At 38.3% G+C, this 20,918-nt stretch overlaps 1 protein-coding gene across 6 annotated transcripts in view; it reads right to left on the bottom strand.

The window, feature by feature from the left end:
- MGAT4A (alpha-1,3-mannosyl-glycoprotein 4-beta-N-acetylglucosaminyltransferase A) overlaps positions 1–20,918 on the bottom strand; it is a 127,816-nt gene that overhangs the window by 23,576 nt on the left and 83,322 nt on the right. For all 6 annotated transcript variants that reach the window (XR_004054465.1, XM_030921762.1, XM_030921760.1 and 3 more), the window contains exons 6-10: positions 16,837–16,883; positions 14,959–15,072; positions 13,750–13,825; positions 3,115–3,229; positions 1,593–1,723 (exon numbers count right to left, since the gene is read on the bottom strand). Coding sequence is in view for 5 of the 6 variants with exons in the window: in XM_030921762.1 (XP_030777622.1) it covers positions 1,593–1,723; positions 3,115–3,229; positions 13,750–13,825; positions 14,959–15,072; positions 16,837–16,883 (483 nt within the window). In the remaining variant the exon portion in view is untranslated. The remainder of the gene's footprint in view (positions 1–1,592; positions 1,724–3,114; positions 3,230–13,749; positions 13,826–14,958; positions 15,073–16,836; positions 16,884–20,918) is intronic.

Below are 20,918 nucleotides of genomic sequence, written 5' to 3'. Positions count from 1 at the left end.
TTAAAGATGACACTAACTGTTTTGTGTCCTACAATAAAAATTTCTGTAAGTCACAGTGAAAATATATGTAAGGACTGAGATCTCTAAAAAATGAACTGTTGAAAACAATTTATATGTTCAACTAATTGTCGGAAAACAGATACTCTGCCATTTTGCTATATTCCATGATTTCCTCTAAGAATGTGTGTGTGTTTTTTTTTTAATTGTGTGTGTGTGTGTTTTTTTAGACAGAATGCAATGGTAGCCTACAGACACCAGAGGGTAGTATCCTAAAAACTAGCAGGTATGAGGATTCAACTATTCTAGGGAGTAGAAGGTCATGAAGTCACATTAATGCTTATTTGTTACAAGGAATGGTAAGACAACTCTATGATGACACGTTCTTACAATAATACTTATCATTACACATCAAAATGGACCTTTTTAAGAATTTATACTTTTATATTTTGTGTATGCTTACACCAAATAAATGAAAAGCTGTATTTTTTTTCAGAGATACAATTCAAATTGGACAAGGAAAACATACCTAATTAGTCTTTTTTAAAAAAAATTACTGTTTTTTTTTTTTTGTAGAGATGGGTCTTGATATGTTGTCCAGGCTTGTCCTGAACTTCTAGGCTCAAGTGATCCTCCAGTCTTGGCCTCCCAAGGTGCTGGGATTACAGGTGTGAGCCACTGCACCTGGCCTAATTACTTTTCTTTGGGGGATGGAGTCTTGCTCTGTTGCCCAGGCTAGAGTGCACTGATGCGATCTTGGCTCACTGCAAGCTCCACTTCCTGGGTTCATGACATTCTCCTGCCTCAGCCTCCCAAGTAGCTGGGACTACGGGTGCCACCACCACGCCCGGATAATTTTTTTTTTTGTATTTTTAGTACAGACGGGGTTTCACCATGTTAGCCAGGATGGTCTCGATCTCCTGACCTCGTGATCCGCCCGCCTCAGCCTCCCAAAGTGCTGGGATTACAGGCGTGAGCCACCTCACCCAGCCTAATTACTCTTAATAATAAGATCTCTATGGCAATAATGTGCTACCTGAATGATCAAAGCAAAAATTATTATTCACTTACTTGACTACAACCATCATCCCAAAGGTAATCGTATTATTATGAACACTGGCTTGTTGTGAGTAACACACTGAAAGGTACTTTAACGTGTCATTGTTTTGGTATAAAATATTACTTCTATTTTATTCCTCATTTACAGACGTGTTAGGGTCTAATAAAGTCCGCAGTATACATGGAAAAAGAGAGTGAACAGGAAATATGAAGAAAACAAACTGCAATGGCATCGCATGCAAGAACAGATATGACTAACATCTACAGCCAACAGTTAGTGAACTGCCAGGGCCTACAAACACTAGGAACGCTTATCAGCAGTTTAAAGAACATCCATCATCTTGCAACAGCTTCCTGCTTTACAGGATTTTCCACTGCTATCTAAAAGTTCTTCTACTACAGAAACTTTTTATCAGCTCAGGAAAGAAGTTTTATATCACCGACCTATTTAATGATTTATTTGCAAAATCTCTAAAAGTCACTTTCACGAAATACAGAAAAGAAACTCCCTCCACTCTGGTGAGGAATTAACTTACTGCATCTTTTTCAGGGTTGCAGACTTTCACCCAGAGAATATGGTCCAGGAGCCAATCAATGGGTTTCTCCTTGTAAAACATGAATATGAATTCTACAATCAGAGTAAGATCCGGCGCTTGAAACATTTTACCTGAAAAGATATTCCCAGTCAATAGCTGCAGTACAGAAACCAGGCACCAAACTGGCTGACATTCGTGAACTCTCATCCACGATATACGCTGAAGCTTGCGCATTCAACTATAAAATCATCATAAACAATTTCCCCACTTGTATTATCAAAATTAAACAAAGTTGCTTTGGCTAAACTTTCTCATGAGCTGTCACCTGGATGTAAACAGATGTAGTAAATTCCTGATGTTATTATAATAATCTATCGTATACCTAATGGCCCAAAGCATTCAAAAGGCAAATCAGAGATTTTCCCTTCCTTTGTTACTAAGATTCTTCCCATTAAACACTGAGAGGTTTAGGTAAAAAATTTTCATCTAAATCAATAAATCCAAAAAACAAGGACTCCTAATTTTGTTTTCACTGAAGCATTCACAAGTAAAGATGGTTTTTGAGTCTTAAGTTTTGAGTTAAATGATCAAGAAGGTCAAAGGTCCAGCCTCTAATGCTTAAAGTGTTAAAAAGTACCATAGGAGATGAAATGTTATCCTCTGAGTATTATTTGAACCCTGTAAATTTCCTTCAATTCTTCAACTTTAAACATAGATATATATATATATATATTTTTTTTTTTTTTTTGAGATAGAGTCTCGCTCTTGTCCCCAAGGCTGGAGTGCAGTGGCGTGATCTCAGCTCACTACAACCTCCACCTCCCCTGTTCAAGCAATTCTCTTGCCTCAGCCTCCCGGGTAGCTGGGATTACATGTGCCTGCCACCACGCCAGGCTAAGTTTTGTATTTTTAGCAGAGACAGGATTTCACCATGTTGGCCAGGCCGGTCTTGAACTGACCTCAGTTGATCCACATGCCTCGACCTCCCAAAGTGCTGGGATTACAGGCATGAGCCACTGCGCCTGGCCAACTTCAAACATATTCTTTATAGGTGGCTAATTTTGCAACAGCAGCCAAAAAACATTTAGAAATGAGTGCCCCAACTAGTTAAGAGAAAAACGAATAAAAATTAATCACCAAATGAGGACTTCATGCATTGCATGAAAATACTAGGAATTCATATGAGAAAACTCTCTGTGGTCCTCTTTTTAAAAGAACAGCAATCTTATGTTAACAAAGGAGCTGGAAATGTCAGAGACGAAAAAAATCAAACATGTTCACCAGGACCATGGTTGACGTTGTGGAAAATTCTAGAGGAAACACAACCATCTGAGAAGTCTCCAAATTATCTTGGGTTGACTTTCATCATGTCATGCAAAGAGGTTTACCTAACTTAAGTTTTCTCAAAAACAACCCATTTCCATAGGAAAAAAGACAACTTTAGGACAAGTAAGCACTTGGTTTTAGATTCTGAGAGTCACAGTTATTTCTGAAAAGGAGGTAAGTGTGACACTTTTCTTACCAATGAAGCCCAGCTGGGAAAACTCTAGAATCATCCATTCCTCAGAAGAAAGTTGAAGTGCAAAATTTTTTATGGTATTAAAATAATTTTGTTTGACAATAATATCATCTTCAAGCTAGAGAAAATTGAACAACCATATTAATACATCAAAAAAAAAAAAAGAAGGAAAGGTATTGAGAGAAGGACATTATTATGGACAAATACAAGCATACTTTTATCATGAAAATCAAGAAAACAATGGTAGAAACAATAAAAAAATAAAGCTAGAGATTATTAAAAGAAAGTGAAGAAAATACAATGGAAGAAATACATCATAAGTCAACTAAGCTGCTCCTTTCTATGGGAAATAACGATGAGGAAAATGAGGAGATGCTTTCCAAGTAAGACAGCTGGAATGATGCTGACATGTGAGTGGACGGGGCAGAGAGAGAATAAGATAAAGGTCTTATCACAGCAGAAATTATGGGGATAGTGGGAGAAAAGAGAGAGGAGGAGGATATCAGGATACATTCTATGGGGGAGAAAGCACAAAGAAAGTTTATACTGCATTTAGTAGTCTTCCTGTGAGTTGTGATAATGGTATTGATATTTTGAAGCTATTTAGGTATATTATAGAATAAAAAATTATATTATTAGGATATTATTCAAAACCAAGACTTTTAATATAAAAGAAAATAAATACATGTAAACGTTTGAAAAGCTAAGTACAAGCCCTACAATTTTATTATAACCCTGAAATCTTACATCTTAATCCAGTGTGAATTGGAACTATCAATACAAACTTGTGATTTTTTTCCTCTGTAAAATAAAATACACTTTTTCTTGCTGAAAGTCCTGGAAGCAAAAACAACACACTAACAATGAGCACCTCTAAGCGGCCAGATTGTCTTTCTATACGCCACACACCCTGCGGAGGAACAGAGCTCCTCAGAGAAATGATCAGTTCTAGATCTGGGATAGAAAATCATCAAAGAAGCAATCACCGCTACTGAGGCCAGGCGCCGTGGCTCACGCCTGTCATCCCAGCACTGCGGGGGGCCAAAGCAGGTGGATGGTTTGAGTTGCCCAGGAGTTCAAGATGAGCCTAGGCAACAGAGCAAGACCTCATCTCTACAAAAAATAAAAAAATTAGCCAGGCATGGGGGTGGGTACCTGTAATCCCAACTACTCGGAAGGCTGAAGCAGGAGGATCACTTAAGCACCCCCAAAAGATTGCTGGACTTATATAGAAAGGATACAAAAGCCAATTTGAAGGGGTTCCCACTGGATTATGATGTACCAATGAAAGCATCAATAAGAATAATGACTGTAATGGACTGGGGCAAATCAAATGTATTTTAAATATCCACGAGTTCATAATGATACATTGTTTCAAGGGGATACATGTGCAGGTCTGTTACATGGATAGATTGCATAATGCTGCGGTTTGGGCTTCTACTGAACCCGCCACCCAAATAGTGAACATAGTACCCAATAGGTAACATAATGATACTTTAAAAACAGCCATCACGGGAGATTGCTAAGGCACCAACTTTAAAAATTAGTAAGAGAATGAAATCAAGCATTTACTCCAGCTTTTCTTTAAGAACTATTTTTCAAGGTAATCTAATAAAGGGAAGAAAAAATTCTTTATTAGAAGAACTCAACATAGCATGTAGAACTAAGCTAAGAGCATCAGCAATTACAGAATTAGGAAAGCACCACTTGGAAACCGCTAATGAAATAATTGATCTAGGGAAAAAGAATGAATGGATGCTGAAACCTTAAGTGGAACAGCTGCTGCACAGCTAAGTCCATAATGCAGCAACGAGGCGGGCAGACGGAACCCACTGATTACTCTCAGCATCACTGCAGGTGGGACTGCCTGAGGTAACGTGCTTTCTTTTTTTATTTTTATTTTTTATTTTTGAGATGGAGTTTCCCTCTGTCATCTACACTGGAGTGCAGTGGTGCGACGTTGGCTCACTGTAACCTCTGCCTCCTGGGTTCGAGTGATTCTCCTGCCTCAGGCTCTCTGAGTAGCTGGGATTACAGGCACATACCACCATGCCTAGCTAATTTTTTTGTATTTTTAGTACAGACGAAGTTTCACCATGTTGGCCAGGCTGGTCTCGAACCCTTGACCTCAGGTGATCTGCCCACCTCGGCCTCCCAAAGTGTTGGGATTACAGGCGTGAGCCACGGCGCCCGGACCATAACACGCTTTCTTATGCGCTACCATATGAATTACTCAGTACCACATGTGAAGTGCCTGCATCATCTATCACTTTTCCAGAAGGCACCGTATTCAACTCAGAATTCTTTGCAATAAAGCACTTTATGAAACTGTGTGATGCTGTCGGTGGAAACTCCATTCTAAGCCACAGCATCTCCCTTTCCCCTGAGGTGTATGTCTGTGACAATCACAAAGTAACCCCTGACTCCACTGCCTTTTGGAAAGCGTTCTTTAAGAGTCATGGGTGTGATACATTCCCAAACCATGCAACCCTGGAGTCATATCCCAAGGGGATAATTATGAAGTGTGGAATAAATTCCTTTTCCACATCACCTCTCATCTTAGTCTTCAACAAAATGTCCCAGGTAAAATCTATGTATGAACATTTAAAACTATCATTAACTGAGAACTTTTTAGACTAGTATGTTTTTCCCACTAATACTTTGTAGATGACAATGAACTCACTGAGAGAACTGCACATAATAAGCATATGTGAAGACTTGAATATAAAGCAACTCACTCTTTCCTGAGGCATAATTTTTGGGCAAATGTGATAACGAATGTTCAGGCCAGGTGCAGTGGCTCATGCCTGTAATCCCAGCACTTTGTGAGGCTGAGACGGGTGGATCACTTGAGGTCAGGAGTTTGAGACCAGCCTGGCCAATATGATGAAACCCTGTCCCCACTAAAAATACAAAAAATTAGCCAGGCATGGTGGTAAGTGCCTGTAATCCCAGCTACTTGGGAGGCTGAGGCAGGAGAATCACTTGAACCTGGGAGGTGGAGGTTGCAAGGAGCAGAGATCACACCATTGCAGTCCAGCCTGGGCTAGAGGGAGACCATGTCTCAAACAAACAAACAAAAAGAAGAGTGTTCAAGCCTGGGCAACAAAGTGAGACCCTGTTTTTACAAAAAGTCAAAAAAAAAAAAAAAATTATCCAGGCATGGTGGTGCATGCCTGTGGCCCCAGCCACACTGGAGGCTGAGGCGGGAGGATCACATGAGCCAGGTCAAGGCTGCAGCGAGTCGTGAACTGTGTTTGCATCACTGCGCTCCAGCCTGGGCAACAGAGGAAGACCCTGTCTCAAAAAAAAAAAAAAAAAAAGTTCATTGATGCCAGTGGCTCACATCTGTAACCCCTGCTCTTTGCAAGGCAGAGGCAGCAGGATCATTTGAGGCCAGGAGTTCAAGACCCGCCTGGGCAACATAGCGATACCCCCGTCTCTACCAAAAAGAAATACAAAAATTAGCCCGGTATGGTGGTGCATGCCTATAGTCCCAGCTTCCTGGGAGGCTAAAACAGGAGGATCACTTGCGCCCAGGTGTTTGACGCTGCCATGAGCTATGTGTGTGCCACTGTGCTCCAGCCTGTGTGACAGTCAGACTCTGTCTCTGAAAAACAAAAGAATGTTCACTGAATTTAACTTTGAGACAGCTGAACAATTAGAAACAATCTAAATGACCAACAAGGTTGATTATGATATCTGAATAACAGGACTTCAAGAAGGGATTAAAAATGACACCAATCTATATTCACTGGCATATAAAGGTATGTATCAACAACATGTTAAGTGACAGCAAAAAAGGTTATCAGACAGTATATACAGTATGATCCTCCATTGTAAAAGAGGGCTGTGTGAGAGTGACATCAGCAAGACAGAAACAGAAAACTCAGACACACAAGACGCATTCCCCACACAAGACACAGATTCCAAATCTGAGCATTTGACAGCCAGAGGCCCTCTCTGGGGCACAGTGCACCATGAGTAAACTCTCAATTTCCGACTTCTCCCTGAGGACAGAAAGAAGTTGGTGTACGCCCAGTATTTCTGACTTCTTCAAGTGCAGCCAGAGGGAATGATTTCTGTCTCATCTAAATCAAAGTAGTGACAGGAACAGGACACCAGGTTGGGAGCTAAGAACAAAAGGCCATCACTTGGCACCAGAGGTTGCAGTACTAGAGACAGAAACTAGGTGGAGCTCCAGGGCTGTGGCTTACTACACTACCAACAAGGCCACAGTGCTGCAGAGCTCCTGGGTAGAAGTCAGTGAACTTCAGTTAGGAGATGACACCCACAGGCGGAGAGTATGTGGCCCCAGAAAAGGCTCGAAAGGCTCCAGAGTCTTTAACCAGGCTGACTGAAGAAAATCCTTCCACTACAAAACCAGACTGCAAAGACTGGGAGAGGTGGCTGATTTTTCAAATGCCAAGATCCCAACAACAAAAATAAGATACACAAATAAACAAAAACATGGCATATCCAAAGGAACAAAACTCCAGAAACCAACCCCAAAGAAATGAAGACATATGAATTGCCCAGTAATTCAAAATAACTGTCATAAGATTGCTCAGTAAATTAAAAAAGAGCAGAGATAGACAACTAAATGAAATCAGGAATATGATGCATGAACAAAATGAGAAGATCAACAGAGATAGAAACTATAAAGAGCCAAACAGAAACTCTAAAACTCAAGAATACAAAACCTGAAGTGAAAATTTCACTAGAAGGACTAAACAGCAGACCTGAGCAGGCAGAAGAATCAGTGAACTTAACGATAGGACTTTTGAAATTACTGAGGCACAGGAGCAAAAAGAAAAAAGTAAAGAAAAATAATGATACCCTAAGGGACCTATGGACAGCATAAGGCGAAACAACATACACATTATGAGAGTTCTACAAGGAGAACAGAGCCAATTTCAACTTCCCAAATACGAGGATAGAAATGGGCACACAAATTCAAAAAGTTCAAAGAACCCAACTACAATAAATCGATCTACATCAAGAAGTATCATAATGAAACTGTCAAAAGTCACAAAGAAAGGATCTTGAAAGTCGTTAAGAAGAAAGTGACCCAACAAATACAAGATAACATCTACTAGATGATGAGCAGATTTGCCAGCAGAAACTTTATAGGCTAGAAGAGAGTGGAATGATATGTTCAAAGTGCTGAAACATACTAAACAAAAACCAGCCAGCCAAGAATATTGTATCTGACAAAATTGTAATTCAAAAGTAAAGAAGGCCGGGTGCGGTAGCTCACACCTGAAATTCCAGCACTTTGGGAGGCAGAGGCAGGTGGATCACCTGAGGTCAGGAGTTTGAGACCAGCCTGAACAACATGGTGAAACTCCCATCTCTACTAAAACTACAAAAATTAGCTGGGTGTAGTGGTGGGCACTTGTAATCCCAGCTACTCGAGAGGCTGAGGCAGGAGAATCACTTGAACCCATTAAAAATACAAAAAATTAGCCAGGCATAGTGGCAGGCGCCTGTAACCCCTGACTCGACTCCACTGTCTTTTGGAAAGCATTCTTTTTTTTTGTTGTTGAGACGAGTCTTGCTCTGTCGCCCAGGCTGGAGTGTAGTGGCGCGATCTCGGCTCACTGCAAGCTCCGCCTCCCAGGTTCATACCATTCTCCTGCCTCAGCCTCCCCAGCAGCTGGGACTGTAGGTGCCTGCCACTACACCCGGCTATTTTTTTTTTTTTTTTTTTGGATTTTTAGTAGAGATGGGGTTTCACTGTGTTAGCCAGGATGGTCTCGATCTCCTGACCTCGTGATCCACCCACCTCGGCCGGAGAGCATTCTTTAAGAGCCATGGGTGTGATACATTCCCAAACCATGCAACCCTGGAGTCATATCCTGAGGGGATAATTATGAAGTGTGGAATAAATTCCTTTGCCACATCACCTCTCATCTTAGTCTTCAACAAAATGTCCCAGGTAAAATCTATCCTGTATGAACCTTTAAAACTACCATTAACTGAGAACTTTTTTTTTTTTTTTTTTTTTTTTTTTTGAGACGGAGTCTAGCTCTGCCACCCAGGCTGGAGTGCAGTGGCCGGATCTCAGCTCACTGCAAGCTCCGCCTCCCGGGTTTACGCCATTCTCCTGCCTCAGCCTCCCGAGTAGCTGGGACTACAGGCGCCCGCCACCTCGCCCGGCTAGTTTTTTGTATTTTTTTAGTAGAGACGGGGTTTCACCGTGTTAGCCAGGATGGTCTCGATCTCCTGACCTCATGATCCGCCCGTCTCGGCCTCCCAAAGTGCTGGGATTACAGGCTTGAGCCACCGCGCCCGGCCTGAGAACTTTTTAGGCTAATATGTTTTTCCCACTAATACTTTGTAGATGACAATGAACTCACTAAAAGAATTCCACATAATAAGCTAATGTGAAGACTTGAATATAAAGCAACTCCCTCTTTCCTGAAGCATGATTCTGGACAAATGTGATTATATTAAGAATGTTCAGGTTGGGCGCAGCAAGGTAGAGGTTGCAGTGAGCTAAGATCGTGCCACTACTGCACTCCAGCCTGGGAAACAGACTCCATCTCAAAAAAAAAAAAAAAAAAAAAAAAAAAGAAAAGAAAAAAGAAAGAAAAAAGAAATTAAGACTTTCCCAGATAAACAAAAGCTGAGTGGGTTCATCACCACTAGATCTGCCCCATTGCTGAAGGAACATTTTCAAGTGAAGTGAAAGGTCAGTAAGCAGTAATAAAGCACCATATAAAAATAAAAAAATCCCTGGTAAAGGTAAATATAAAGATAAATATGGATGTAGTAAGGTAATGCAGGGGCATGAATCACTTTAAAATCTGGTACCCCTTTTAAATCTTTTAATCACATTAAAATCACTTCTTAAAGACCAAAAGCATAAACAATAATTATAAATCTAAGTTAATGTATATGCAATATAAAAAGAGGTCACTGCTGTCATTGGTAAAATAGAGTGCAGGGGACACAGAGATGTCAAACAGTAGAGATTTTACTTGTCACTGAAGTAATCAGCTTTAAACAGATTGTTGTAACTTTAAGATGTCTTATGTAATTGCAATGGTAACTACAAAATGAGTATCTACTGAATATACACAAAGGGAAACAGAAAGGGAATCAAAATACGTCACTATTTTAAAAAATCAACAAAACACAAAAGAAAGCAGCAAGAGAGGAAAAGATAGACAAAAAGTTCCAAGACATACAAAAAATAAAGTAAATGGCAATAGTAAGTCCTTCTGCATTAGTAATCACTAAAAATGTAAATGGGTCAAACATCCCAATTAAAAGACACAGTTAGGCCAAATAAAAATTTTTAATGAGATCCATTAATATACTATCTACAAGAAATTTACTTTACATCAAAAGACACACATGGGTTAAAAGCGAAAGAATGAAAAAAAATAATTCATGCAATCCAGAACCGAAAGAAAACAAGGGTGGCCATACTTAGACAAAATAAGACTTTAAGACAAAAACCGTCACAAGAGACAAAGAAGGACATTATATAGTAATAAAAGGGTCAGTCAAATATCTGAAAAGATGTAACAATTCTAAATAAAGATGCACCTAATAATAGAGGTCTCAGAGATACGAAGTCAACACCGACAGAACGGAAAGAAGAAACAAGCACCACCACAGTAATAGCAGGAATTTCAATATTCCACTTTCAGTTATGGAGAGATCAGACAGAAGATCAACAAGGAAACACTGGACTCAAACAACACTATCATCAAATGGACCCAACAGACATAAAGAACACTGATCCCAACAGCAGCAGAATACACATTCTTCTCAAGAGCGATGGAACATTCTCCAAGACAGCTGACATGTTAGGCCCCATAATGTCTCAACAATTTTTTTTTTAAGACAGGTTTTCACTCTGTCACCCAGGCTGGAGAGCAGTGGCACAAAGCTCACTGTAGTCTCGATCTCCTGGGCTCAACTGATCTTCCCACCTCAGACTCCCGAGTCGGTGGGACTACAGGTATGCCCCACCATGCCCAGTGATTTTTTTGTATTTTTAGTATAGACAGGATTTCGTCATGTTGCCTAGACTGGTCTTGAACTCTTGAACTCCTGAACTCAAGTGACCTGCCCACCTCAGCCTCCCAAAGTGTTGGGATTACGGGTGTGGGCCAGTGCCGCCCGCCAACAAATTTAAGAAGACTAAAACTATGCAATGTATCTTCTCTGACTACAACAAAATGAAACTAGAAGTCAATAGCAGAAAACTAAACTCGGAAAATACACAGATGTGTGGAAATTAAACAACTCGTCCCTAAACAACCAACGGGTCAAAGAAGGAATCACAAAGGAATTTAGAAAAAAATCCAGAAACAAATAAAAACAACAACAAAATACCAAAACGTATGATACGTAGCAAAAGTCATACAAAGAGGGAAGTTTATACCAGTAAACATTGACATTAAAAAAAAAGAAGAAGAAAGATCTCAAAATCAGCAACCTAACTTTATACCTCAAGGAAATTGAAGAAAAGAAAACAAACGAAACCCAAAATTAGCAGAGGGAAGAAAAAAAAAATAAAGATTAGATCAGATAAATAAATAGAAAAAAAAAAAAAAGCAGAAAAAAACACAAAGAAACCTAGAGTGGGTTTTTGAAAAGATCAATAGAATGAATAAACCCTTACCCAGATTAGCTAAGAAAAAAAGAAAGAAGATTCAATTAAGTAAAAGTAGAAATGAAAGAGGGAACATAACAACTGATATCACAGAAATAGAAGAATTACAAGTGACTACCAGGAACAACTATGTGCAAACAAATTGAATAATCTACAAGAAATGGATAAACCTCTAAAAACATACAACTTTCCATGGGTGAATTATGGAGAAATAAAAACTTTGACCACACTCATAAGAACTAAGAGGATTAAAGCAGTAATCAGAAACCTCTCAGCAAGGAAAAGCCCAGGACCAGAGAATTTCACTGGAGAATTCTGCTTAATACTTAAGGGAGAATGGACATCCATCCCCCACAAACAGCTCTCTTCCAAAGAATTGAAACAGAGGGAACACTTTTCAAACACATTCTATGAGGCCAGCATTTCTCTGACACCAAAACCAAAGACACAAGAAAACGACAGACCAATATCCCTGACGCAAAAATCCTCAACAGAACACTAGCAAATGGAATTAAACTGCGCATTAAAAGAATTATGTATACCATAACCAAGAGGGATTTATACCTGCAATACAGGGATCGTTCAACACACAAAAATCAATTAGTGTAATATATACTACATTAAGAAAATGGAGGGAAAAAACACATGATCATCTCAATTGATATGGAAAAGCAGGTGACAAAATTCAAGACACTTTCTTGATTTAAAAAAGTGACAAACTAGAAATAGAAAAAAAAAAAACTTCTTCAACAAAATAAAGGTAATACATGAAAAACCCATTGGTAATATCAAACTTGGCAGCAAACAACTGAAAGCTTTCCCGCTAAGATTAGGAGCAAGGCAGGGAGTCCCACTTTCACCACTACTAGTCAACATAGTGCTGGAAATCCTAACCAGAGCTATTAAACAAGCAAAAAAGTAAAAGGTACCCAAAGTGGAAAAGAAGAAGTAAAATTATCATTATTTGCAGATGAAATGATCTTATATGCAGAAAAAACTGAAGAATCCACCAAAAACTACAACTAATAAATGATTTCAGCAAAGTTTCAGGATCCAAAATCAACACACAAAAATAGTTGTATTTTTGTATACTAACAATGACCAATCCAAAAAAAAAAAAAAATCAAGAAAACAATCCTGTTTACCATAGTATTAAAAAAGATCAAATACTTAGGAATAAACGTAACTGGGGAGGTGGAAAATTTTTCTACAAAATATTTCTAAAAGAAATCAAAGAAGACACAAATAAATGGAAAGACATCCTGTGCTCATGTATTGGAAGACTTAATAATATTAGAAGGTCCACACTACCTAAAGTGATCGATAGATTCAATACAATCCCTACCAAAATCCCCAAGGCATTTTTTACAGAAATAGAAAAAAATTTTCCTAAAATTTACATGGAATCTCAAGGAGTCTCAGGTGACCCTAAACAGTCAAAATAGTCTTGAAAATAAGAGAATACAGTTGGAGGCCTCACACTTCCTAATTTTAAAACATGCTACATGTCAGGCACAGCAGCTCATGTCTATAATCCCATGACATATTGTGTCTTGGTAAAAACTGGACTGTTGTGCTGCTCAAAAAATTGGACTGTTAGAATTAAATGTCAATTTTATTATTTTCAAAATAGTGGTAACAGTACTGTGGCCTACAAAAAAAAATTATTTCATTGTAAGCTCACTTAAGAAAAATTGTAAGAAAATTCTTCTTTAAAATCTGCCAAATAATGACATCTTAGTTCTTCTTGACAGTGAAGAGAGGGAAGAGGGGAGAGAAGATGGGGGAATGGGAGAAAAAGAGGAAAAAGGTAAGGCATCCCTACTCAGTGGAGAAACCACATGCTTGGTTACCATGGAGACCCCTCTGCTCTGAGATAGTTATGATTTGTCAGAACTCGGAGGGTTTGCACTTTCAAAACTTCCTGTTTTAATGAAAACATACCCTTGATAACACTTTTTCTTCACAAGTGTGAAAAACATTAAAGGAAAAACCACACTTACCTGAATGTAATATACGCCCTTTTCTTGAGCATACATCATTAGAAAACAGTAATCTAGGTTTTGCTTTGTTCTCCATCTGAAATAAACATTTGCAAAAAGTAAGTTAGGAATCAGACTCAAACTCAGTAAAATAAGATTAAATGTATAAACTTCAAGTGTCTATATGTCATCTATATATATGTACACGCACTCAGGACAAAGAGTCAAAGAAAATTCACTTTCCTCTAATGAAGCCTTTATCAAAATGTATTCCCAAGAACACTAATCCTCAAGCTGTCCTGAGGAAAAAAGGAGTCTAATTATCAAGTAAGTCTGTATACATATTCCCCTTCTAGAAACATATGAGTTCATAAGAGGCACGAAAATATCCAGCAGTAAAGACATTTATTGGAAAAAAATTTCTTAATACATATTTTTTCCAAACTTCCTTGACCACAGATCCTTTTTCAGTAATATCTTAATGTTTTCTCAAACGAGCGCTTCAAAAATTGCACTTTTAGGATCCCTGCTCTGGTGCCTAGGACTGTTTGCATGCAGATAGAAGTTCATAAATATGTACTGAATGCTTAAAAAATTCGTATTTAAATTTACCATATTAAACCCTGTCACTGAATTCCTGGTAGCCTACAGAAACACTCTGTTGAAAGTCAAATAAGAGAAGTGGGTCTAAAAGCTAGTTTAAGAAAACACAGTGGCCGGGCGCGGTGGCTCAAGCCTGTAATCCCAGCACTTTGGGAGGCCGAGACGGGCGGATCACGAGGTCAGGAGATCGGGACCATCCTGGCTAACACGGTGAAACCCCGTCTCTACTAAAAAATACAAAAAAACTAGCCGGGCGACGAGGCAGGCGCCTGTAGTCCCAGCGACTCGGGAGGCTGAGACAGGAGAATGGCGTAAACCCGGGAGGCGGAGCTTGCAGTGAGCTGAGATCCGGCCACTGCACTCCAGCCTAGGCGGCAGAGCAAGACTCCGTCTCAAAAAAAAAAAAAAAAAAAAGAAAACACAGTAAAATAAAAGCTGATGTGAAATTTTTACATATTCTAAGAAAAGTCCTCATTATTTTCACAAGTGTCCTGGACTTAATGAGACTGACCTAGAATATTTTACCAAATTCACCTCTAAAATGTTTTCAGCTTCGATAAATAAAAACTACATGCATTAGATGTTTACGCTCACGAGTGCGGAAGGTTTTAAACGGCACGTGCTCACCTTACTCTTTCTTTGGAGTCTCCAAATGTCTCCTTTAGGTTTGTCAAGTCCGGATAGTAGCTTTCAGGGGGTGATATGACTTCCACCAAGCCAGAACTGATTTCTTTAGAAAATCTATTATGAGAAAGGCTAGCTGAGTTACTTAAGTTCTGTAGGATTTTATTTATCTTAAAGCTCAATACACTGTGTTTAACATAAAACACATCAGTAATCATTTGTAGCAACGTATAATGTTATGGCCACAAGGTGTTCAATGGAGCATCTCCATCATTGATTTCATTTACAGAAAATACAGTTTTTTCTAATAGCAAAAGTTTGTTTTTTTTTTTTTAAGTAATGCTTTAAAAACTATAAAATACTGCTCTAATTAAAGTAGCATAGAAGTCCTAAGCCAATTGTAGGCATTAACATTCCTAAAATGTAACTGAATTAAAAAAACAAATCAAGGTCTCACAGAGAATAGAAAACTGAAGAAAAACAAATAAGTATGTATCTTTAAATACATATATTTATGCAAAAACCAAAGTTCTGACATCTTTGAGAAGCTTTGCTTATGGGTTAGAGACCACATGTCATTCTCAACCAGTGTTTCTCAACTGGGGGTGACTCTGTCCCTCTGGGAGGACATTTAGCAACGTCTGAAGACATTCTGGTTGCCACAGCTGTGATCAGCACTACTGACGCCTGGTGGGTGGACATTAGGGATCCTGTCCCACATTCTACCATGCACAGCGCAGCCCCCACAACAAAAAATCATCTGGCCCAAAATGCTCACTGGGCTGAGGTTCAGAACCCTTTCTTAAGTTTTTTAATTAGTCTGTACTGACCGAATTGTAATTTATTTTGCATTTGCATTCTTCCTTGATTCATGTATGCAAATCTCCACAAAATGCTAGTGCCACTGCCTGCCTTTGCACAAATGTTCTTAGTGCTTAACTGTGCTTTTTGTCTGAGCTTGGTTTTCTACACACCAAGGAAGATGTAAATCAACAGAATCCTTGCATAAGCCCACAGACTTGCCCCTGAGTCAGTGGGAAAGGTGTCCAATCATCACTGCTCTGTTCCTTTACTTAAGAAGTCCACGCCAAATTGTGTTTCTCTAAGGACTTCCAAGGAACTCACCACTTCAGGAAAATCAAACAAATAGCAATTTATTCCTGAACTACGCATATTTTTTTAAAATATTCAATGTTAACATTTCGATGGACAAGGAGTCACATTATATTAAATATAGGGTTAGCAAATGACTGTTGCTTCTTTTTGGTCTTTTCTTTTTAAGTAGAAGGTATGTCTTTTCGGGTCAAAAACCAGATACAATTTAATGAAGAAATTCATAGCAAGACTAATTTTATTCCATTATTAAAACTATTAAGGCAATATTATAAAAAATAATATCTGAAACTTACTAAGCTTTCCCTCTGTTACCTACCATGTGCCTTGCTCACAGTGACCTGCTACTCAATCTCTGCAGAATAGAACAGATCAAGACATAGTCTAAAATTGAGGTCTGAAATTACTACATAAATATCTACCCTGAGAGCAGAAAAATCTTGCCTGGTAAATACAGTGTGAAAGATTTAATCTCACATGACTCTCTGTATTCACTGTCTTCAAGATGGAAGACTGTTATTTAATAGTGTTACCTACATAGGACATTCAAGTCTTTTCTATAATGAAATACACCAATTTATCCCATCACATAACTGGATGCAGATGCACCTACTTTACGACAATATAAAACACCAATCAGAGGTGGTCTAGTAAACAATGAACTCCACAGAGAAATGAACTATCAGGGAAGGCATTTTCTTTTAGCAAGAAACCCAAGAGATAACAGTAACCAAAATATTCTTATGTTTATAATTAAGAAGAACTTACTCTTTCTCCAGGTTGGCTACAACACCATGTACATAATCAATATCTGTCTGGGAAAGAAAAAAAATGTATCTACATTCAAGTTTTTATGTTTTTATTTAACTGTTCATACTGAACTCAAAATTAAATGAATGATAAGAACATTCATTAAACACATTACATTTTTAGACAATCGATTACATTAGCATTTCTGTATTGTTCTATTGTACTATGGAATGTCATTGAGCACTTGCTGATAAAATAAGCAGATATTGACGTTTTTATTATTTTTAATTGTCTGTGTTGCATTCACTAGGAAAACTGAGCACAAAAACTATTTCTGCTTCTATCAAAACATCCAAACTATAGTGAATAGTATTAGTGACAGATGCCGCATGATATGAAGAAAGATTTTTCTAACTTGGAATCATAAACCCTAAGTTCAAGGTTTGCCTCTGTAGCTACTTAACTGTATGCTCTAAAGTAAGTCATTTCTCTGAGTTTCAATTTCCTATTCTTTTTTTTTTTTTTTTTTTTTTTTTTTTTGAGACGGAGTCTGGCTCTGTCGCCCGGGCTGGAGTGCAGTGGCCGGATCTCAGCTCACTGCAAGCTCTGCCTCCCGGGTTCATGCCATTCTCCTGCCTCAGCCTCCCGGGTAGCTGGGACTACAGGCGCCCGCCACCTCGCCCGGCTAGTTTTTTGTAGCTTTTAGTAGAGACGAGGTTCCACCGTGTTAGCCAGGATGGTCTCGATCTCCTGATCTCGTGATCCGCCCGTCTCGGCCTCCCAAAGTGCTGGGATTACAGGCTTGAGCCACCGCGCCCGGCCCCAAACTCTTCTTAATGAGGCCAGTGCCACTCTGACACCAAAGCCATATGAGGACATTACAATAAAATTATAGGCCAATATTTGTGGTGAATATACACGCAAAAATCCTCAACAAAATACTAGCATTCGGCTACACATTAAAAGGATCATTCACCATGATCAAGTGGGACTTATCCCTGGGATCCAAGAATGGTCCAACATACACAAATCAAAGAATGTGATAACTCACATTAACGAAATAAAAGACAGAAACCATACGATCATCTCATTACATGCAGAAAATACACTGGACAAAATTCAACATGCTTTCATGATGAGAAAGTTCTCACCAACCTAGGTACAGAAAGAATGCACCTCAACACAAGAAAGCCATGTATATGAGAGACCAACAGCTAATGTTACGCTGCGTGGTAAAAAATTAAAGCTTTTCCTTGAATATCTGGAACAAGACAGGGAAACACACTCTCACCACTTCTATTCAACATAATACTAGAAGTCCCTGACACACTAATTAGCCAAGAGAAAGAAATAAAAGGTATCTAAATAGAAAAAGAAGTGAAATTGTCACTGTTTGCTGATGACATGATCAACTCACACTTACAGAAAACCCTAACGTTTCCACTAAAAAACTGTTAGAAGTAATAAATAAAATAAAGTTGTGGATACAAAATCAATATACAAACATCAGTAACATTTCTATATACTAACAATGAACTATCTGAAAAAGAAATCAAGAGAACAATCCCATGTAGTATAGCTACCAAAAAAAATACTTAGGAAAAAATGTAACCAAGGAAGTGAAAGAACTAAACACCAAAAATTATAAAATGTTGATGAAATAATTTGAAGAACACACAAATAAATAGAAAGATATCTTGTGTTCATGGATTGGAAGAATTAATATCATTTAAATGTCCATATTACCCAAAGTGATCTACAGATTCAATGTAATCCCTGTCAAAAAATTTAATGACATTTTTCTCAGAAATGGGGAAAAATCCTAAAATTCATATATAACCCCCCCACACACACACACACACACAACGAATACCAAGTTAATCATGAGGAAAAACAATAAAGCTGATGGCAACACACCTTATTATTTCAAACCATACTATGAAGCTACAGTAATGTAAACAGTATGGTATTGATTTTTTAAAAACAGACACACTGGCCAATGGAATAGAATATAGAGCCTAGAAATGAACCCATGTATGTATGGTCAATTGATTTTCGGCAAAGGTGCCAAGAACACGCAATGAAAAAAGTTTCTTTAGTAAATGGTACTGAGAAAACTGGATATCCACATACAGATGAATGAAAGTGGACCTTCAACTCACACCAAATACACAAATCAACTCAAAATGGAATGCAAACAAAAGAAGACTCTAAAACTACCAGAAGAAAACATAGGAGAAAAACTACACAACACTGGCCTGGGCAAAGGTTTTTTAGATACAACCCCAAAAGCTCATGAAAAAAGAACAAAAATAGACAAATAGGATCACATCTAACTACCACTCTTCTACATGGCAAAGCAGATAATTCATAGCATGCCTGATAACCTATGGGTTAGGAGAAAACACCTGCATGCTGCACATCTGATAAGAAGTTAATATCCAAAATATGTAAGGAACTCAAACAGCTCAAGAGTAAGAAAAAACACTGAAAAAATAGGCAAGGGACCTGAACAGACATTTCCCAAAAGAAGACACACAAATGGCCAACAGATATATGAAAAGTGCTCAACACTGCTAATCATTAAGGAAATGCAAATTAAAACCACAATCAGGTATCATCACATCTGTCAGGATGGCTAACTGTCAAAAAGACAAGAGATAACAAGTATTAAGAAGAATGTGGAGAAAAGAAATGGATGGCTATATACACTGTATCCATGCTGGATACATACATGGATCTACCATATCCATATTATCAAGCTCTGAGTATAGGTTGGTATATAAAGAAGATTTCTGCTTGTAGAACTTAAAACTGGTGAGAGAAGCAGTTCATAAGCAAACAAAAATATGTACACATATGGATGTATATATATAACTGAATATTGTGTTACAAAAATAGAATGCAATAATAGAGGAAACACAGAGATGACCTATGTCAACATTACATTAAGAGAAAATCTGTCTGAAGATTTAACATTTAAGCCTAAATTTGATATATATTTCTATTCAAATGTACAAAACTAAACAGAAAATATTAAAAGGGCTATTTTAAGTTTATTAATTGGAGCTTTGTCCTTAATAGTATGTTGATACTATAGCAGTGGTTCTCACTTTTTTTAAGAACCCATTTAGTTCAAAGGATGTTCATCATCTACCCATCTCTGATCACCTCCATGAACAGTCTCCCAGTCCAAGCCTCACCTCGATTATGGCAACAGCTTTCTAACTAGTCTCCTTTCTTTTGCCCTTACCAAAGCAGACAGTAGGATCCTTTTTAAAAAGGTTAACTCATATTATTCTTGCCAAAAATGCAGAGCCAAAATAGAATCATGAGAAAATAGCCCATAAATCCAAACTGAGACATTTTACAAAATAACTGACCAGTACCCAACAAATTTGTCCAAGTTCATGAAAGATGCAAACATACTGAGGAGCTGTCATGGACAGCAGGAAGCTAAGGCATGAGAACCAGTAACTGCAGTGTGGTGTTCCATAGTGCACGCTGGAACAGAAAGGCAAACCCACGCAGAAAAACGTGAAACTCAGGTAAAGTCTCTAGTTTGGTTGAGTATCATACCAGTGTTAATTTCCTGGTTTTAATAACTATGATATGGCTACGAAAGTTGTTAACATCAGAGTAAGCTGAGCGAAGGAGATACCCTCTATAATTTTTGCAACTTTCTATAAATCTAAAATTATTTCAGAATAAAAAGTCGTTTTAGATACTTTTTTTTTTTAAAGGGTTAGTAAAGTGTCTTCTCTATTAAAAACCTCCAATGACTTTCCATCTAAATTAGGGTCAGGATTGGCAAAACAGATCTGCTGCCTGTTATCCTAAAGTAAAACGTTATTGAAACTCAACCCCACTCGTTCATGTATTGTTTATGGCTGTTTTCAAGCTAAAATGGCAAAGCTGAATAGTTCCAACAGAGACTATATGACTCCCAAAGCCTAAAATATTTACTATTGGTCCTTTAAAAAAAGTTTGCCAGCCCTAATGACTTAGAGTAAAAGCCAAATTCTTGCAATGGCCTGTAGCATCCTATGTGATCTGGCCCACTCCACCCTTCTCTGACTGCCTCCTCCTACTGAGCCCCC

Source organism: Rhinopithecus roxellana, chromosome 17 (assembly GCF_007565055.1).
Source record: "Rhinopithecus roxellana isolate Shanxi Qingling chromosome 17, ASM756505v1, whole genome shotgun sequence".
Classification (NCBI taxonomy): Eukaryota; Metazoa; Chordata; class Mammalia; order Primates; family Cercopithecidae; genus Rhinopithecus; species Rhinopithecus roxellana.
Note: the sequence above shows the minus strand (reverse complement) of the source record. Positions and strands in the feature narration are given on the sequence as shown.